The sequence below is a fragment of the Silurus meridionalis genome, chromosome 18 (assembly GCF_014805685.1).
Source record: "Silurus meridionalis isolate SWU-2019-XX chromosome 18, ASM1480568v1, whole genome shotgun sequence".
Classification (NCBI taxonomy): domain Eukaryota; kingdom Metazoa; phylum Chordata; class Actinopteri; order Siluriformes; family Siluridae; genus Silurus; species Silurus meridionalis.
In genome coordinates this window covers 21,487,886-21,500,559 of record NC_060901.1, presented here as the reverse complement: position 1 = coordinate 21,500,559, position 12,674 = coordinate 21,487,886, and the positions used below count along the sequence as shown (strand labels likewise).

At 41.9% G+C, this 12,674-nt stretch overlaps 2 protein-coding genes across 14 annotated transcripts in view; both read right to left on the bottom strand.

Annotated features, from left to right (window-relative positions):
• Positions 1 to 1,130: 1,130 nt before the first annotated feature.
• The window catches only part of LOC124400947 (transport and Golgi organization protein 1 homolog), a 30,770-nt gene continuing 19,226 nt past the window's right edge, over positions 1,131 to 12,674 (bottom strand). For 2 of the 12 annotated variants that reach the window (XR_006928499.1, XR_006928502.1), the window contains 21 exons: positions 9,146 to 9,250; positions 8,935 to 9,057; positions 8,785 to 8,851; positions 8,625 to 8,680; positions 7,946 to 8,036; positions 7,230 to 7,368; positions 6,966 to 7,128; positions 6,841 to 6,876; positions 6,690 to 6,757; positions 6,339 to 6,430; positions 6,028 to 6,074; positions 5,628 to 5,817; positions 4,901 to 5,036; positions 4,637 to 4,799; positions 4,512 to 4,547; positions 4,356 to 4,423; positions 4,005 to 4,096; positions 3,736 to 3,840; positions 3,042 to 3,255; positions 1,651 to 2,351; positions 1,131 to 1,568 (listed from right to left, as the gene is read on the bottom strand). Coding sequence is in view for 1 of the 12 variants with exons in the window: in XM_046872791.1 (XP_046728747.1) it covers positions 2,048 to 2,351; positions 3,042 to 3,255; positions 3,736 to 3,840; positions 4,005 to 4,096; positions 4,356 to 4,423; positions 4,512 to 4,547; positions 4,637 to 4,799; positions 4,901 to 5,036; positions 5,628 to 5,817; positions 6,028 to 6,074; positions 6,339 to 6,430; positions 6,690 to 6,757; positions 6,841 to 6,876; positions 6,966 to 7,128; positions 7,230 to 7,368; positions 7,946 to 8,036; positions 8,625 to 8,680; positions 8,785 to 8,851; positions 8,935 to 9,057; positions 9,146 to 9,250 (2,295 nt within the window). In the remaining 11 variants the exon portion in view is untranslated. Of the gene's footprint in view, positions 2,352 to 3,041; positions 3,284 to 3,735; positions 3,841 to 4,004; positions 4,097 to 4,355; positions 4,424 to 4,511; positions 4,548 to 4,636; positions 4,800 to 4,900; positions 5,037 to 5,627; positions 5,846 to 6,027; positions 6,075 to 6,338; positions 6,431 to 6,689; positions 6,758 to 6,840; positions 6,877 to 6,965; positions 7,129 to 7,229; positions 7,369 to 7,945; positions 8,037 to 8,624; positions 8,681 to 8,784; positions 8,852 to 8,934; positions 9,058 to 9,145; positions 9,251 to 12,674 lie in introns of those variants that run through there. The other 10 variants (XR_006928500.1, XM_046872791.1, XR_006928501.1 and 7 more) reach the window with 10 other exon arrangements.
• On the bottom strand, positions 10,183 to 12,629 carry LOC124400956 (transport and Golgi organization protein 1 homolog). 2 transcript variants are annotated; one of them, XM_046872814.1, is made up of 5 exons: positions 12,355 to 12,629; positions 10,884 to 11,015; positions 10,544 to 10,565; positions 10,372 to 10,439; positions 10,183 to 10,275 (listed from the first exon to the last, which is right to left on the bottom strand). In XM_046872814.1, exons 2-5 carry the CDS (start codon positions 11,001 to 11,003, stop codon positions 10,186 to 10,188), a joined length of 300 nt encoding a protein of 99 aa, XP_046728770.1. In that variant the 5' UTR covers positions 11,004 to 11,015; positions 12,355 to 12,629; the 3' UTR covers positions 10,183 to 10,185. The 2 variants fall into 2 exon arrangements, with proteins under 2 accessions (XP_046728770.1, XP_046728771.1); XM_046872815.1 differs by lacking the exon at positions 12,355 to 12,629 and adding an exon at positions 11,688 to 11,776.

Here is a 12,674-nt window from a genome sequence, read left to right as displayed (position 1 = left end):
ACGATCCTAGAACCAGCTGACATCACGATTTAATATTTGCGACACTTTAATCGGACACAGGAGGCAACCATGTATCTATAATCATGTCAAAAAAGGCCCATCATTTCCACGTCGACGTCGAAATGAATGTACGTGTCCTCTTTACGTGTCGACACTGGAGTGTCCTGAACAGGGTTCAAATCCACTCTGTCCAAGTCTGTAAAAAAAAAAAAAGAAAAAGAAACATGCATCCCAGGGTTGGTCTGAATGCTGGATTCTGATTGGCTGGAAGTTCGGATGGCGCTCATGGCGCTCATGGTATAAAGTGAGATTAGGGTAAGGGGTTAGTGTTAGGGTTAGGATTTAAGGTTAGGAATAGGGGTTAGGGTTAGGATTTAGGGTTATGGATAGAGATTAGTGTTAGGGTTTGGGGTTAGGGATAGAGATTAGAGATAGAGGTAGGGTTAGGATTTAGGGTTATGGATAGAGATTAGGTTTAGGGTTAGGATTTAGGGTTAGCGATAGAGGTTAGGGTTAGGGTTAGGGATAGAGGTTTGGGTTTAGGGTTAGGATTTAGGGTTAGAGATAGAGATTAGGGTTAAGGTTTAGTGTTAGGGACAGAGATTAGGGTTAGAGTTTAGGGTCAGGATTTAGGGTTATGGTGAGAGATTAGGGGTAGGGTTAGGGATAGAGATTAGGTTTAGGGTTAGGGTTTGGATTTAGTGTTAGGGATAGAGATTAGGGTTAGGGTTTAGGGTTAGGATTAAGGGTTAGGGATAGAGATTAGGGTTAGGGATCATTGATAGGGATAGAGATTAGGGTTAGGGTTTAGGGTTAGGGATAGAGATTAGGGTTAGGGATAAGGGTTAGGGTTTAGGTTTAAGGTTAGGATTTAGGGTTAGGGATAGAGATTAGTGTTGGGGTTTAGGGTCAAAGTCTTCTGTTTGGGTCGTTGCTATAGTAACCTCGACATAAAAAAAAACAAGCATCGCAAAATCTCAGGAAATGTTTTGAGTCGTTTATCTATCGACTCCTCAACTCCGAATCGTTTGTTCTTTTGTCACGTGACTCCCATAGATGCTACACAATTCAATAAATCTTGGGGGGTTGGGTTTGTCTCGAATCTCGAAAAGGAACAAATTTACAAAAAATAAAATAAAAAATCCGTTTATTTGGATGAACGAGATTCCAAGAACCGAGTCACTAAAATGATCCGATCTTTACATCACTAATGCCTTAAATACTGAGCTCCACCTCCCCTAAAAGTTCAAAATCAACAATTAGGGCGTTATCTGTCATGTGACCTGGAGAAGGCTCCTGATTGGCTCGTACGGCTTTAATTAGACAGGATCGCAATCGTGCGACAGTGTCCCAAAAACAGGACCAACTGATGGTCTTTCTGGATTTCCAATCCGATTTCAAGCGATATACTCAAAACTATAAAATTATTTTTTTTAAAAACCTCAATTTCCAAGTACACCCAAAAAAAAAACAAGGCGAGAAGATGGGAGTCTTGAAACGTGATTTGAGGCGCTCGCCTTGCTCGTTGTTGTCTGCGAAATCGGACGTCTTCGAGGAGTCCTGTGGATCTGATCATTAGAACAGTGTAAATAAATCAATTCTGATTACAAAGGTAGGAAAATAAAATTTAAACAAAACTAAAGCACCAACCTGAAGATGGATCGATATCAAAATGTTCCCCGCTACACGACAAGCGTCAGGAGAACAGGATTTCTTCACATGAGCTCACAAAGCATATAAACAAACTCGAAGATCAAATGTTCTTCGGTTCTAAGAGATACCAAAAGTCTACAGGAAAGAAATCCATTAAAAATGACCAGAGGTGAAGCAGGGAAGCGTCGTGTTGCAGCCGGCGGTAAAAACACAGTTCGTTCCGATCGCAGTTTCCGAAGGGAATCATGCAAATCTCAGGAGACAAAGCGAAAGAAATCAGCGAAGCGGTTTGCATTTATATATTTATATTTTTTAATGTGATTAGGGGCTGCGTTCACGTCGATCCGGATAAATCTGGAAAAACAACAGCAACGTTCTCCATCCTCGTCTACGTTCACATCGGCATATCGATCATCATGTGAGTCCTGTCTTGGCCACCCCTGGGTTGCAGGGGTGTAGGAGGAGCATCATGTGGAGCCCCTCTGCTGCTCAGGAGGAGCGTGAGGCGTGTCTTGCCACACCTGGGTTGCAGTGGTGTAGGAGGAGCCGGTCCGTAGGGTCCATGTGCAGGTGGAAGCACAGTGCCAGGGGGTGGTAAAGTCCTGGGAGGAAAGGGCCGGGAAAGTTGGGTGGGAACTCGTGTATAAAGTGAAGTGCTGGACCCATGGATGGGAAGTCTTTCAGGTGTGGCCCATGCACTGGAGAAGAAAAAATTAAACAGTTAGACAGAGTAAATATTTGGGTTCTTGGAAGCTCACACCAGTCTCATACATGGGTATAGAACAGGGATGGGCAAACTTTTTGACTCACGGCCACAATGGGCTCTTAAATTTGACAAAGGGGCCGGGTCATACATATACAGTACATATATATATATATATATATATATATATACAGAGCCGGACAGTAACGGAGTAAATTTACTTGAGTACAGTTCTTAAGTACAATTTTGAGGGATCTATACTTTACTTGAGTATCATTTTTGGGGCGTACTCATGACTTTACTCAAGTACATTTGAGAGGCAAATATTGTACTCTTTACTCCGCTACATTTCTTCCCATAACCGTAAGTACGCGTTACTTCGTAACTTTACAGGGGAAAGGCATTACAGGGGAAAGGTAAATTGAACAATGTTTACCCGTACTTATTTTAATAGCATTTAGTCACATTCAGCAGGCCAGATTAATAAACCCAACGGGCCGTGTGTGGCCCGCGGGCCGTAGTTTGCCCATGTCTGGTATAGAAGCTGCCCACATGACGTTTTTTGTTTTCCGCACCATTCGGTTTAAAGTCGTTGTGTGTAAAAGCCCGATAGCAGCTTGCTAACAAACATTCAGATCAATAAACTCGTTTATCCTAAACCGTGATGCACATCAGAACACTTTACCGAAAGGTCGAGGAGGGACAGGTCCATATGGGCGCAGAGGAAAAGGAGGTCTGTAGGAGTCCATGTGCGGTGGCCTGAAACGAGGGTCGGGTCCGAAAGGCGGCCCGGGAGGAATTATGGGTTGGTAATGGCCGTTCGGAGGCGGCATCGGCGGGGGAAGTGGTCCGCCCATCGACGGAGGAAGTGGTCCGCCCATCGGCGGAGGTCCGTATGCCTTCGGAAGAGCATTTGAACCCGGGAAACTTACAAGGGAATTTACAGACACATTTTGTCACATATCTGTGTAGATGCAGGGGTTACTTTTTTTCGTTCCACGAGCCTCAAACGCAAAAACACTGACCGAATTTCATGCCGTCTAACGAGTTTTGAGCCAGCATTTAAAATAAACATGTCTGCAGGCAGGAAGGTGAACCCAACACCCAAACCATAAACCACTATTGCTATGGTTACACGGTTCCGGAGAACCATGTGGGGCTGAAAAGCGACACTGGAGATGAAATGGCCAGGAGTGTGTTCCAATTAATCCCAAAGGTGTTTAATAAGACCAGTTAAGTTCATCAGATCCACTCCAACCCATATCTTCATGTAGGTCGCTTTGTGCACTCTCATGGTCTCCTGGTTCATACGAAACGTCCCATAAAATTTTGTGGCTCATCGCAAGAAGAAGTGCGTGTCCGAATACTTTTAAACTCACCAAACGTCTCACTTCTGCATCCAGACGGAGGACGTCCAGGACCTTCAATCATTAAAGGTGGAGAAGGAGCACCACCGCTCACCGGAAAAGGGCCGTACAAATCCCCTGTTTGAAAAAAAACTCCTTTTAAGTTCTCTGTTATTGGCTAAACTGCAATTTTGAAAATTTCCCAATTTATTCCTGTGGAAAGTTTCCAGTCTGCAAATTTTTGGGATTTTCCGACCTTAAATTAATTTGAGTGTCAAATAAAAAAAAAAAAAACAGCTCACCTCTCTGTAAAGGAGGCATGTGGCGCTCTGGAGGACCGGACCTGTACAGCAAGTGCTCCAGATCAGACTTTTTGTCGCTAAACTCCACAATCCTGAATCGGCAGAGAAAGGGGAGAAAAAAAAAAAAAAAAAAGAGCTCATGAAAAGAACGTCACGTGACCGTGGAACACTTTAGGGGCAAAAGTATGTGGACACCTGACCATATGATTACACATGATCTACTAATCTCTACTCTTCTGAGATGATGTTCCACTAGAGTTTGTGGAGAAGCAGCACATACGGCTGGAACAGTCAGGTGTCCCAATACTTTTGTCTGTAGAGTGCGTTTCAGATTAGCGAATCCAATCTCACTTCTGACGCAGGTTCACACATTCCCTCTTCTCCTCTATCAAACTTCGTTCTGAAGCCCGGGCTTTTAACTGAAACGCAAAAAAAAAAAAAAAAGACAAATCAGTATTTTCAATATTCAGGATCTCGAGTCAAACATCTCCAACTCAAAGTTCTTACCCAGTTCTCGTGGGCTTCCTGTTCCTGCACCGCAATCTAAAAAAAGCAAAGAAAAAGAAAAAAAACAGATGAGATAAAAATACCAGAAAATCAAAGGCGTGAGATTCGTAACGAAGCCGATTCACCTCTGCTTTCAGAGATCTCTCGTTCTGCTGCATCTCCTCCTGCATGTCCTCCACCTTCTGCCTCAGGAGATTCAGCTTCTCTTCCGTTTGCAAGGTTCGGCCTTCCACCTCGGACAGCTTGCTCTCTTTTTCACAGCGCTCCAGCTCCTCCTGAGTCAGCTTCCTGTGACGGGATCACACGCATCACCCTTGGTTTAAGCGAGATGATCTCTAATGCGGGGGAATTCCTCACAGATTTCCCAAATACTGATACACGATACTTACTGGTGTAAGCTGTTTTCTTTCTGGTGGTAGAACTCAGTTGTGATTCCCAGTCTCTGTTGGAGGTTCTTGTACTGGTTCTCCAGGTGGGTCTCGTTTTTCATGATCATTTGGTCATGCATGACCTTCTGATATTCCTCTGGAGTGGATAAATAAAATAAAAAATGTAATGTAATTTTAAAAATATAGTTTACTCATATTATATCTGTATTTGATAATAAAATGTGGCATTCAAACTAAAATTTCTGTTAGTTATTAACAGAGGTCCAGGCACCGATAGTTGACTGCTGGAACGATCGTCAAAAATCCATACGGATAGTTTTTCCGGGTTGCGTTATAGAGTGCAAGAGCGGCCTCTAGTGCATTATAAAAGTCTAGTCCTGGGCACAAAGGGCTTTGTGGGTTTAGGATCGTGTTCCGGAAGGTGGAGGAGCATCATGTGGTGCCCTCTGCTGCTCAGGAGGAGCCTGAGGCGTGTCTTGGCCACCCCTGGGTTGCGGTGATGTAAGAGGAGCCAATTAAACAGTTAGACAGAGTAAATATTTGGGTTCCTGGAAGCTCACTCCAGTCTCATCCATGGGTATAGAAGCTGCCCACATGATGTTTTTTGTTTTCCGCACCATTCGGTTTAAAGTCGTTGTGTGTAAAAGCCCGATAGCAGCTTGCTAACAAACATTCAGATCAATAAACTCGTTTATCCTAAACCGTGATGCACATCAGAACACTTTACCGAAAGGTCGAGGAGGGACGGGTCCATATGGGCGCAGAGGAAAAGGAGGTCTGTAGAAGTCTATGTGCGGTGGTCTGAAACGAGGGTCGGCCCCGAAAGGCGGCCCGGGAGGAATCATGGGTTGGTAATGGGCGTTCGGAGGCGGCATCGGTGGGGGAAGTGGTCGGCCCATCAGCGGAGGTCCGTATGCCTTCGGAAGAGCATTTGAACCCGGGAAACTTACAAGGGAATTTACAGGAATTCATTAAAAAAAAAAAAAAAAAAAAACTGCATGCATGCAGACTTATGCATATTTAAATTGATGAACGTGCAGGTAGAAATTCAACTGCTTTCAACCTGTTTGTTTTAAACAAAACATTGACTTTTTACGGTCCGCATCTATACACGCGTAGACACTTACAGAGCCGTCCTGTGTGTGAGGAGATGAGGTGCAAGGACCGGACATGTCTGAAAGAGAAAGAAACAGAACATACATTTATATTATAATAATAATAATAATAATAATAATATTTAGAATATGCACAATATAAATGGGGTGGATGAAGAAGAACACAAGAAGAAGTCTGGCCACATCGTGTGTATCTGATACTGTTAATCTGGTTTAAATCAATTGCATTCACTGTGGAAAGTGTCCAGTCTGAAAAATTCCTGGAATTTTCCGACCCTAAATAAAAGTGAGTGGTTAAAAAAAAAAAAAAAAAAACAGCTCACCTCTCTGTAAAGGAGGCATGTGGCGCTCTGGAGGACCGGACCTGTACAGCAAACGCTGCAGATCGGACATTTTGTTGCTTAACTTCACAATCCTGAATTGGCAGAAGAAGGAAAAGAAAAAAAAAAAGAGCTCATGAGATCAAAAAAAACGTCACGTGCCCTTGGAACACTTTAGGGGCAAAAGTATGTGGACACCTGACCATGTGATTACACATGATCTATTAATCTCTACTCTTCTGAGATGATGTTCCACTAGAGTTTGTGGAGAAGCAGCACATACGGCTGGAACAGTCAGGTGTCCCAATACTTTTGTCTGTAGAGTGCGTTTCAGATTAGCGAATCCAAACTCACTTCTGACGCAGGTTCACACATTCCCTCTTCTCCTCTATCAAAGTTCGTTCTGAAGCCCGGGCTTTTAACTGAAACGCAAAAAAAAAAATACAATTCGGTATTTTCAATATTCAGGATCTCGAGTCAAACATCTCCAACTCAAAGTTCTTACCCAGTTCTCGTGGGCTTTCTTTTCCTGCACAGCAATCTAAAAAAAGCAAAGAAAAAGAAAAACACCAAATGAGATAAAAAGACCAGAAAATCAAAGACGTGAGATTCGTAACGAAGCTGATTCACCTCTGCTTTCAGGGATCTCTCGTTCTGCTGCATCTCCTCCTGCATGTCCTTCACCTTCTGCCTCAGGAGGTTCAGCTCCTCTTCGGCTTGCAAGGTTCGGCCTTCCACCTCGGACAGCTTGCTCTCCTTTTCGCGGTGCTTCAGCTCCTCCTGAGTCAGCTTCCTGTGACGGGATCACACGCATCACACTTGGTTTAAGCGAGATGATCTTTAATGCGGGGGAATTCCTCACAGGATTTCCCAATACTGATACACGATACTTACTGGTGTAAGATGTTTTCTTTCTGGTGGTAGAACTCGGTTGTGATTTCCAGTCTCTGTTGGAGGTCCTTGTACTGGTTCTTCAGGTGGGCCTTCTCGTTTTTCATGTCTGTTTGGTCCTGCATGACCTTCTGATATTCCTCTGGAGGGGGAAAAAATTTAATATATTACATTACACCAGGGCTCCACAAACCTGCCCCACATTTGGAATGACCTTTTGAACAATACTAGAGACATATTTGAAAATTGTAATTTAAAATATATAGTTTACTCATATTATATCTTTTTTTGATAATAAAATGTGGCTTTCTAACTAAAATTTCTGTTAGTTATTAACAGAGGTCGAGGCACCGATAGTTGACTGCTGGAACGATCGTCAAAAATCCATACCGTTAGTTCCGGGTTGCGTTATAGAATGCAGGCGCGGCCTCTAGAGGTGAATCTAGCACACTGCATGAAGAGCGCTATATTATTATTATTTAAAATGTATTAATTATATATTTATTAATAAGTATATTCCTATTCTTTTTTAATAAATCTGCAAAAATTTGAACAATTCTGTGTTTTTCTGTCAATATGGGCTGCTATGTGTACATTAATGAAGAAAAATTAACTTAAATGATTTTAGCAAATGGCTGCAATATAACAGAGTGAAAATGTAAGGGGGTCTGAATACTTTCCGTACCCACTGTATATAAATATTAGTTGCTTATAAATACCTTCAAGTTGTTGTCTCACTTTCTGTTCAGCCATGAAGTTCCTAAACCAGCGATTCCGCTCGTTATTGATGACCGAAAGAGTAGCTTTGATCTACAGAATAAACAAATTAAACAAAAATTAAAGCTGCAAAAAGCATGTTTAGGAGGCCAAGCACACAGTCTCCACAGATGCTTTGATCATGGACAGTCCTGGACTGTAGGGAGAAAGATCTGACAAACAGCATGATGTCAAGATGATTGTGACCAGTCACATGGCCTCAGGTCCTGAAGATGCCTACCAAGTCTTGTATCAGAGCAGAAAGTTCTTAAAACGAATTGGCTTCTACATTTTGGACACACTGACCATGAACCTAGTTCAAAATTATATTTGATCAGAATGTTCCTCAGCATGTTCTTCCTCAATTGCAATGTCAAACAACTACATACCTGTAGGTGGCACTGGAGCATTAGCAACACCCATATTTGATCAGAATATTCCTCAGAATGTTCCTTCTCAAGTGAGGTTTTACACTATTGAACCTGGTGGTGGCACTAGAGCATTGGCAGCAGCCATATTTGACCAGAATGTTCCTCAGCACAATGCTTCTCAATTGAGGTTTTAAACAATTGAGTATGTCAGCACTTTTGGTACTTGGCCCCTAAAAAATCACAGAGTACCAAACCCATTCTAGAGCATTACCCTCGAGACATCCATTATCTGTTTGAGGTGCAGCTTTAGCCGATCTCTATTTTTGTCTAGAGAAAAAAAGAAAAAAAAAAAAGAAAAAACAAGTATGAATCTCCATTTCCGGGAAAAAGTCAATTTCCAGAAAATCCAGAACGCTTTCTGAACATCTCACTGTTCCTGAGCTCCTCGTCGTTACACGCCTCCAGGCTCTTGATCTTGGCGATGCATCCGGACAGAACCTGGAGCAAAGGGAAAACAGAGGGTAATCTAGAATGGAAGACGACGAGCTGGAATTCGACTCGATTCGACACGTTTCACTCACTTCGATTTCATTTTCTTTGTGCACGAGCGCGTTCTCCAGCTCCGTTTGGGTGTTGTGGTCACCCTTGATCTCCTCGCTCAGTCTCACGTGCTTCTTCTGCCAGTCTTTGGCATCTTGCAAGAGCTTCAGGGGAAACGGCAAGAAAACAAAAGGCGCGATTAACGAGAGACACACGTGCGAATAAATCGCTTCGATGTCACGTAGAACTTACTGATTTCTTCTGCTCCTTCAGGGCGCAATTGTCCTTTTCGAATGAGAGCACATGGGCTTTGAGGGCATCTTCTTGGAGCTTCGCTTCATCCACGAGCACCTGGACCTACACAGATTATGCGGTGCTTGAAATTTGTACTTACAAAAATACAAGTTTTGTGTTATTTTCAAATATAAATAAATATTGTTCACCTTTGAGCGATCTTTATCGTACTTTCTGAGGGTCTCCTAATACTTCTGAACTCCCTCATGCATCATAGATATCTGTAGAACAAATGAAAACAAAAAAAACTTTTTTAATAAACTGTGTTAATTAAAAAAAAAAAACATAAGCAATTATAGGTTTTGCTTTTCTTCACCCAAAATTTACCGAAATTGTACGAAAAGTTAACCATGAATTTTGTGTACCGTTACACCACTATTATTAATATAAATAAAAAAATTCTCAGCATTTGCAATTTTCTCGTACAGACGAGCAAAATTCGAGCTCAGCTTCTCCTTTTGCTCGTTCAGATCTTGCTAATTGTTCTGAAACACAGAAAGCGAGAAAAGTAGCTTTAAATCTATACAGGAGAAAAAGGCATCATTTAATATCAACAGGTTGTTGAGATGAGTGTGTCCAGTAGGTCTTTGGGTCAAAAGATCAGTAGCACAGCCTCCTGAAGATGCAGATCAAAACAGAATCTCACTTCCTGTTCTGTGGTTTCACTTTAAGATTTGCTGAACTGCAGTTTGGTGTTTTTTTTGTCATGTTTACTGCCAAATTTGGTGATAGTTAAATACAATTTGTAGGAGGAGCAATGAATAAAACTCTTCGGATAAAAATCCCAGAGATGCCTTAATAGGCCGTCTTTCCAACTTGAGCCTGAAGGTGGCGCTAGAGCGTCAAAGCTCAAATTTGGTCGGAATATTCTTTAAATCCTTCTCAATCAGTTTTATCCCAGACGGATCTCTGGCCATAGACAAACTAAGAAGTAGAACGTAGAACGATAACATTTTGTTTTACAGCAATCGTGATTCTCGTCGGGAATCTAGTTTTTTTCAGACACTTGCCATGAGTTTGAGAAACTCCTCCTGCTGAGAACTTCGGGATTCTTCAGAATTGCTCAGCTTTTCCTCGTGTTGTTTGATCTGGATCCATTAGGACAAAGGAGGCAATCGATTAGTGCTAAAGAAAACTTATATGTATTTTATTTTGATAAAAAAAAAAAAAAAAAAGGATTTCACCGTTTTGTTGAGTTCGCTGACTTTTTGAAGCACTTCCGACTTCTCACTGATGAGCTGTTTCTCTGTCACTGATAAACAATATATAAATAAATACAATACATTGCGTTTTATTGTGATAAAACCAACAAAAGAAAAGTTTGCTGCTATAAACAAGAGAACGAAGTGTACTTACTGAGAGACCTCCTTCTCTTGACCTGAGGAGACAAAGCAGAGGTCAGATTCATGGTTTTTCGAACAGATCTGGACAATACCGGAAGAGATCGACCAATTTATCAGGTGATTTATGGAACTATCATCTATTAGCAAAATCCATGCAGATAGTTTTTCCGGGTTACGTTATACAGTACGAAAGCAGCCTCTAGAGGCGAATCACGTAATCGTAACATGCTTATTTGTTTATTTTGTTGTTTTTTTGGAATGTCCAAACTGGCTATACACTATCGGTCAACCTCTAAATAACGATATGCCTGCAGACTTTGTTGTAATTATTAGCGATCAAAAGGAAATCTTACAGGAAGAACAGTCCTCCACAGGAACACCAGCAGGGTGAGAACTCCCACCACAGCTGCAACAACTACAGGATTCCAGGGAAGGACGTGAAACGTCAGACCCGGACGCCAGTCCTCGGGCATGGCAGAGATTAACTAGAAAACACACACACACACACACACACACACACACACACACACACACAAAATCACCTCTAATACATTGAGTACAGTGGTACCTCGACATACGAGTTTAATTCGTTCAGTAATCTTGCTCGTATGTCAAATTGCTCGTATTTCAAAGCAAATTTCCCCATTGAAATTAATTGAAATGCCATTAATCCGTTCCAGCCCCCAAAATGCCACCCCAGTTGTTTTGAGATACAAGCGGTCACTCTGTCGTTTTTTTGCTTTGATACTTAATCAAAAACTTGAGATACGAGCTCGAGACGCTCGTATCTATTTTGAATAAGAAAAAATTATTTATAAATGACAAATGTTGTATAAAAACATAATAAAAGAGAATGTAAAGATATAATAAGGTTTTATTCAGTGTATCTTCCTTGGAGATGAGACGACTTGAGCTAACGAAAACGCCGGTGGGTGTGTGTGTGTGTGTGTGTCGTTTTTTTACTATCACTCCTGCACGTATCCCTAAACTTTAAAATTTTTACTTTTTCTTCTGTGCTTATCTTAATTTTCGTCACACTCTTCAATTTCTGGCAAAAAATCGACCGAGTGACCGCTCGTATCTCAAAAAACTCGTATGTTAGGGCACTCGTATGTCGAGGTACCACTGTATATGCAAAAGTATATACTTTTTCCCACCTGTACGTGGCTCTTCCCCAAGTTTGTATACGATGTCTCAGAAACGTTCCCTTCACCTGAACTAGGAGACCCAAACCTGTTCCACAAAAGTCCAGCTCCATGAAGATCTGCTCTCCATGGGTTGGATGTGTGTGGAAGATCTTGAGTGGCCTGCTATAGAGCTCGAACCCTACTGAATATTTCACACTGACTGCACCCCAGAGCTTCTCACCTCACCACTGTGGATGACCGAAATCTCACAAATTTCCACAAAAACGAGTGGAACAGAACAGAGTCCCAAAACAGTGGAAATTACTATGAGGGAAAATAGAAACTCAGTGTGGAATGGGATTTTTTTATTCTTGGGTGTCCACAAACTTTTGGCTGTTTAGTGTACATGCCCCCCTCCTTAGACTAGAAGTACAAAAAATAGCTGAAAAGCTTCACTCTCTTACGCGCCTGGTTCTAAATCTGAAGGGTCTTCAAACGCTTCATGTGGCACGTTTCTTATTACTGGGTTGTTTATTACTGCTGTCCAGCTCCGGAAAAACACGAACGCCGAACGAAGGTGCGCCGGAAAAACACGACCGTGGAACGAGCGCCGACGCTAAATTAAACACTATTAATTAAATGTGTGTGTATTTATATACTGAAATTAGACATTTTAGTCAGAACATTAGTAGTTTACCTAAAATACTGTATCCAGGTGAGTGATTATGATCTGTTTGAGAGTAAATACACATCAATTCCTTCTGCAGCGGTAGAAATAAACGTGGTGTAAATTCGTCTTGCAACGTGTTTAAGGGTGTAGAGAGTCACACGCGATCTTAAACGTTTCTGTTTGGGTCGTTGCTATAGTAACCTCGACGGCAAAAAAAAAGCATCGAAAAATCTCTGGAAAAGTATCGAGTCGTTTATCTCTCGACTCCTCAACTCCGAATCGTTCGTTCTTTTGTCACGTGACTCCCATAGACGCTACACCAGGGGTCACCAACGTGGTGGACCACA